The sequence below is a fragment of the Anopheles darlingi genome, chromosome 2, assembly GCF_943734745.1.
Source record: "Anopheles darlingi chromosome 2, idAnoDarlMG_H_01, whole genome shotgun sequence".
In the NCBI taxonomy this organism is placed as follows: Eukaryota; Metazoa; Arthropoda; class Insecta; order Diptera; family Culicidae; genus Anopheles; species Anopheles darlingi.
This window is the reverse complement of record NC_064874.1, coordinates 90,306,902-90,308,412: the sequence shown is the minus strand read 5'-3', so window position 1 is coordinate 90,308,412 and position 1,511 is coordinate 90,306,902. Positions and strand designations below refer to the sequence as shown.

Genomic DNA, 1,511 nt, shown 5'->3' with positions numbered 1-1,511 from the left:
GCATGGGTTTGGGGAACCGCGTACTCTTCAGGCCAAAGCGGCAATTAAAAGTGTTTCCCCCCAACCCCAAAGGGTTGGCACGATTGTTTGTCGATCACGGCGCGTGAAACCGCGTGACGGTGACGCCGTTTATGATTATCGTTTTTAAAAGATGGACGCGAAGATGATTGACTCCGTTGACAGTGGGATCCGGGGGTGTGGTTACCGATTAGGCATTCCGTACGACGCACCGCGGGAACCACAAGGGACAAGGCCGCGGTGTGCGATGTGTTGTAATGTGCGGTGTGCCATACGCCGTCGTTGCATTGTTGAACTTCAAACGTGACAAACTCCGAAAAGCACCGAAATTCGTTTGAAGGGCGAACAATCGATTCGATCGATGGGCACGCGTTCGGCCGGCGGTCGCGCTATGTTGCGCAATGCGATGACCGTCGTTCGGTCTTTTCGGCGAAAGAGGCGGAGTGTAGTCGCCGGTGAAGGGCTTGTAAACAGAAATTGTCGGGGAGTTTACTGATCAACGCGATTAGCTATAGAAAAGGAATTCAGGAATTGCTTATTCAAAACGAATTATCACAACACAAGAACACGTGTTTTGTTTTGGTGTATTTTTATTCATTTATCGATCTTTGTATATCGTGCACGTCCTGTTCCCTGTCCCATCCGCTCTCTATAACATTCTCTACCATCCTGGGGTTCCACATGTCCACTAAACATAAAATTGGCCGAACGGCGTAAAGGCGCGAATGGAGACGAACGAGAACGGTGGAGGAGGTTGAGAACAGAACGTTTATTGTGTGTACCAACGCTTCTCATTAATACATATTCCCATACTCGAAGTGCGTACTCGGAGACCTACTATCATCTTCCTGGCTGCCGCTCCTCCGGGTGTTTTGGAATAATGGAACAAATGGATTCACCGGCGGGAACAAAGAAACTATAATAATCCCACCGCGGTAGATTCTAGAAGCCTTAGATGAATTATATCCTCGTCCTGTTTGTCACGCCACGCGTATTACTACCTCACTTTCTCTTTCTCTTTCTCTTCGCTTTCTTGTTCATCTAATATGCGTATAATGTATGCTGGAGCTCACTATAAGTAACGTAAAACAACGCAGAGTACTGCCATCGCTGAACCATCATCACGCCCGTGTGCCAAAGGGACCAAGGAGAAGCCACACACACCCACACACACAACACAGTTTGGTGGTGGTGCCATTAACACGGTTGGTGCTGTTGCTGCTGCTGCTGGTAAGACAGAGAGAGCGTGTGTGCGTGTGTATGTTCGTGTGCGCCATGAGACGACTTTGCAATAGTGAGAGTGGAAAGTGAATTGATAAGACGGAAATGGGTGGTTTTTTGGGGGCGGAAGGGGTGTATTCGTAAGTGTACTTTCTGGTTTCCTGCTGAGAACCCCACGGGATTCTTTTGGCGCACGTGACACACGCCGCGCAACACGTTGCTCGAGCTGATCAAGGTGGTTGAATGGGGGATTCATGAGCACGCGCGCGTTT

At 49.3% G+C, this 1,511-nt stretch overlaps 1 protein-coding gene across 1 annotated transcript in view; it reads right to left on the bottom strand.

Annotated features, from left to right (window-relative positions):
- Window positions 1-768: 768 nt before the first annotated feature.
- The window catches only part of LOC125952074 (coatomer subunit gamma), a 4,183-nt gene continuing 3,440 nt past the window's right edge, over window positions 769-1,511 (bottom strand). Inside the window, exon 7 of the mRNA XM_049681334.1 lies at window positions 769-1,511. This exon is cut by the window's right edge and continues 282 nt beyond it. Within this exon, the coding sequence (XP_049537291.1) occupies window positions 1,510-1,511 (2 nt within the window). The 3' untranslated portion in view covers window positions 769-1,509.